We start from the raw sequence: 2,500 nt of genomic DNA, 5'->3' as shown, positions 1-2,500 counted from the left end.
CCTCTCTCTCCTCTCTCTCTCTCCTCTTTATTCAAAACACGAACCATTACATCGTTTTTTTGCTGCATTCTAATTATCTTTACAATGCTCTCAACGTTTTTCTCCGCATCCCCTCTTCCACACTGTGTAAAAAAAATACGATAAACAAGAACTTGTAAGTGAATACTTAAATATTATCAACATCATCATTATTGTCATTATTCTTGTTATCACCATCATTTCATTCTCTCCTCTTCCTTCTCTCGTCCTCCAACCCTCTCCGTCCTCCTCCCCATCCTTTCGCCTGCCCTGTACCCCATTTCCCATCACATCTCTCGCCTTTTTCTTTCTCTCCCCTTCCTTTCATCCCCCACGTCCCTCACTCCCTTCTCCCCAACTACCCCTTTCCCTCCCCCTCTCTCCTCTTCTCCCCTTCTCATTTCCCTCCCTCATTTACCCATTCCCCTCTCCCCCCCCCACCCCCAGCCAGCCCCGGCCGCTTGGAGGTGACCCGGGCGGAGCTGTCCGCGATGGCCGAGTCCTTCCTCCGTCAGCAGAACGGCGCCCTGGCCCTCGCCTGCGCGCGCTTCGTCAGGGCCAACTGGGCCTTCCAGACCAACCTCACGCACCATAACAAGATGAGGAAGGTGAGGAGATGGGGGGGGGCGGAGGGAGTGGACTGCAGTTAGGGGAAGGAGTTGGGGGGGGGGAAGGGGAGGGGAGGGGAGTGGGTGTAGTTAAAGCCTTAGAGGTCGGGGGCGGGAAGGGGGATGGGTTGGGTCAGAGGGGCACGGGGGAGGGGGTGGCAAGGGGGTTGGGTCTGAGAGGGAAGGGTTCTTTTAGGACGGGGTGGGGGGAGTAGGGAGGTAGGGAAGGGAAGGGAAGAGGTAGTGTGGCTTATTGGGGCGTGTTTCGGGATTAAGGGCAGCGTTAGGCCCTTAGATCCTCAGGATTCATCTCACGCGCCGCTTTAAAATGAGGAAGGGGTTTGAGGTTGGGGGGACGGCAGGGGGGGGGCGAGTGGGTGGCGGAAAACAGGTGTTAAAGTTAATTTTTTGTCGTCCATTTATGTACGTTTTTCTTCCTACATTTCTTCTGTATCCCTTTGCTCTTTCGCCTTTCCTCCACGCACCGTTTGTGTCACATTTCAGATCTCGAGCCAGGTGCAGTACGCGCGCGTGCGGAAGGAGGTGTGGCAGAAGGCGAAGAAGTGGGCGAAGGTGCGGCGCCATCTCGAGGAGGAGGCCCAGAGGCAGCTCGACGCCCTGGCTGTGCTGGGGACGGCCGCGCTGCCCGAGCGGGACATGAGGCAGGTGGGCGCTCGGGAGTTCAGCTGTGGTTCAGGTTTTTTCAATCTCATTTTTTATTGTTTTTTGTGCAGTTCAATACCGTTGGTGTTATTATTTTTTTTTTTTTTTTCGTATTTTAGTATTGTTTTCGTATTCCCATCTTTATATATTTTCTATATTCATACATCATTTCTCTACCCGTTGTTTACGTATTCTCCTCATCATATAGTTTCTTCTATTTTTATACATGTTCTTCATTTTCTTTACCTGTCTCTTCGTCTCCTGCTACTCCTCATTTACGAAGACTAAATAAATGAATTCATGCATAATTTCCCAACACCCCTTTCTAGTACGCCAACATCGTATCTGAAATGTCCCGGATCTACAGCACGGCTTCGGTGTGCAGCTTCAGCGACCCCGACGAATGCGACCTAACACTCGACGAAGGTCAGGGAGAATAAAAAATAAATAAATAAAAATAAATTGATAATAATGATAATGATAATAATAATAATTAGAAAGGATCTTTGAATTCATGCATTTGTGTATATATATTTTTTTAAGTTTTTTTTTTTCGGAGGGGAGAGGGGGAAGAGAGGCAAAAGAGTAAAGCATTTTCTATAATAAAGATAAACGCATAAAATTATATAATGTTTCTCGCCAAAATCTCCGTGACCATTCCCTTGTATTATCATGATTGTCCTGCTCATAGACGTGAAGGTCATCATGAAGAACAGCAAGAACAGCGAAGAACTGGCGCACATCTGGCTTGCCTGGCGAGAGAACACAGGCAGAAGGATGAGGAAAAGTTACGAAGACCTTGTCCCTCTGTTGAACAAAGCTGCCGTGGCCAATGGTAGTTAACATTGTTACAGTTATGTTATAGGATGTAGTTTCATTTATGTTATAAGGCATGTGTTTCACTTATTCCATTATGTGTTTTATGCGATGATTGTGATATGTAGCAAAATGATTTTGAAAGCCAGGTTGTTTTTTTTTATTTACTATTACGATTATAAGCATGCCATGATCGAAATCTCTTTCTTCATTTCTTCAACAATCATTTTGTATTTCCCACCGTTTATCCTGTTCTAACGAATATATTCACCTACCTATGTCCTTAAAATTAACTTGCATCCCTTTCCACAGGATTTCATAACAAAGTCGAGATGGATTTGCGAGCCTATGAAACGAAGTTCCAGAGGCTTCGCTACGCCGACTGAGTCAGCGCT

At 46.7% G+C, this 2,500-nt stretch overlaps 1 protein-coding gene across 1 annotated transcript in view; it reads left to right on the top strand.

Annotated features, from left to right (window-relative positions):
• LOC119571016 (angiotensin-converting enzyme-like) overlaps positions 1-2,500 on the top strand; it is a gene marked incomplete in the record, with an annotated part of 24,829 nt that overhangs the window by 3,577 nt on the left and 18,752 nt on the right. Inside the window, 5 exon segments of the mRNA XM_037918516.1 lie at positions 466-626; positions 1,131-1,292; positions 1,619-1,715; positions 1,981-2,124; positions 2,418-2,459. Of these exon segments, the coding sequence (XP_037774444.1) occupies positions 466-626; positions 1,131-1,292; positions 1,619-1,715; positions 1,981-2,124; positions 2,418-2,459 (606 nt within the window).

This window comes from Penaeus monodon, chromosome 4 (assembly GCF_015228065.2).
Source record: "Penaeus monodon isolate SGIC_2016 chromosome 4, NSTDA_Pmon_1, whole genome shotgun sequence".
NCBI lineage: Eukaryota > Metazoa > Arthropoda > Malacostraca > Decapoda > Penaeidae > Penaeus > Penaeus monodon.
Note: the sequence above shows the minus strand (reverse complement) of the source record. Positions and strands in the feature narration are given on the sequence as shown.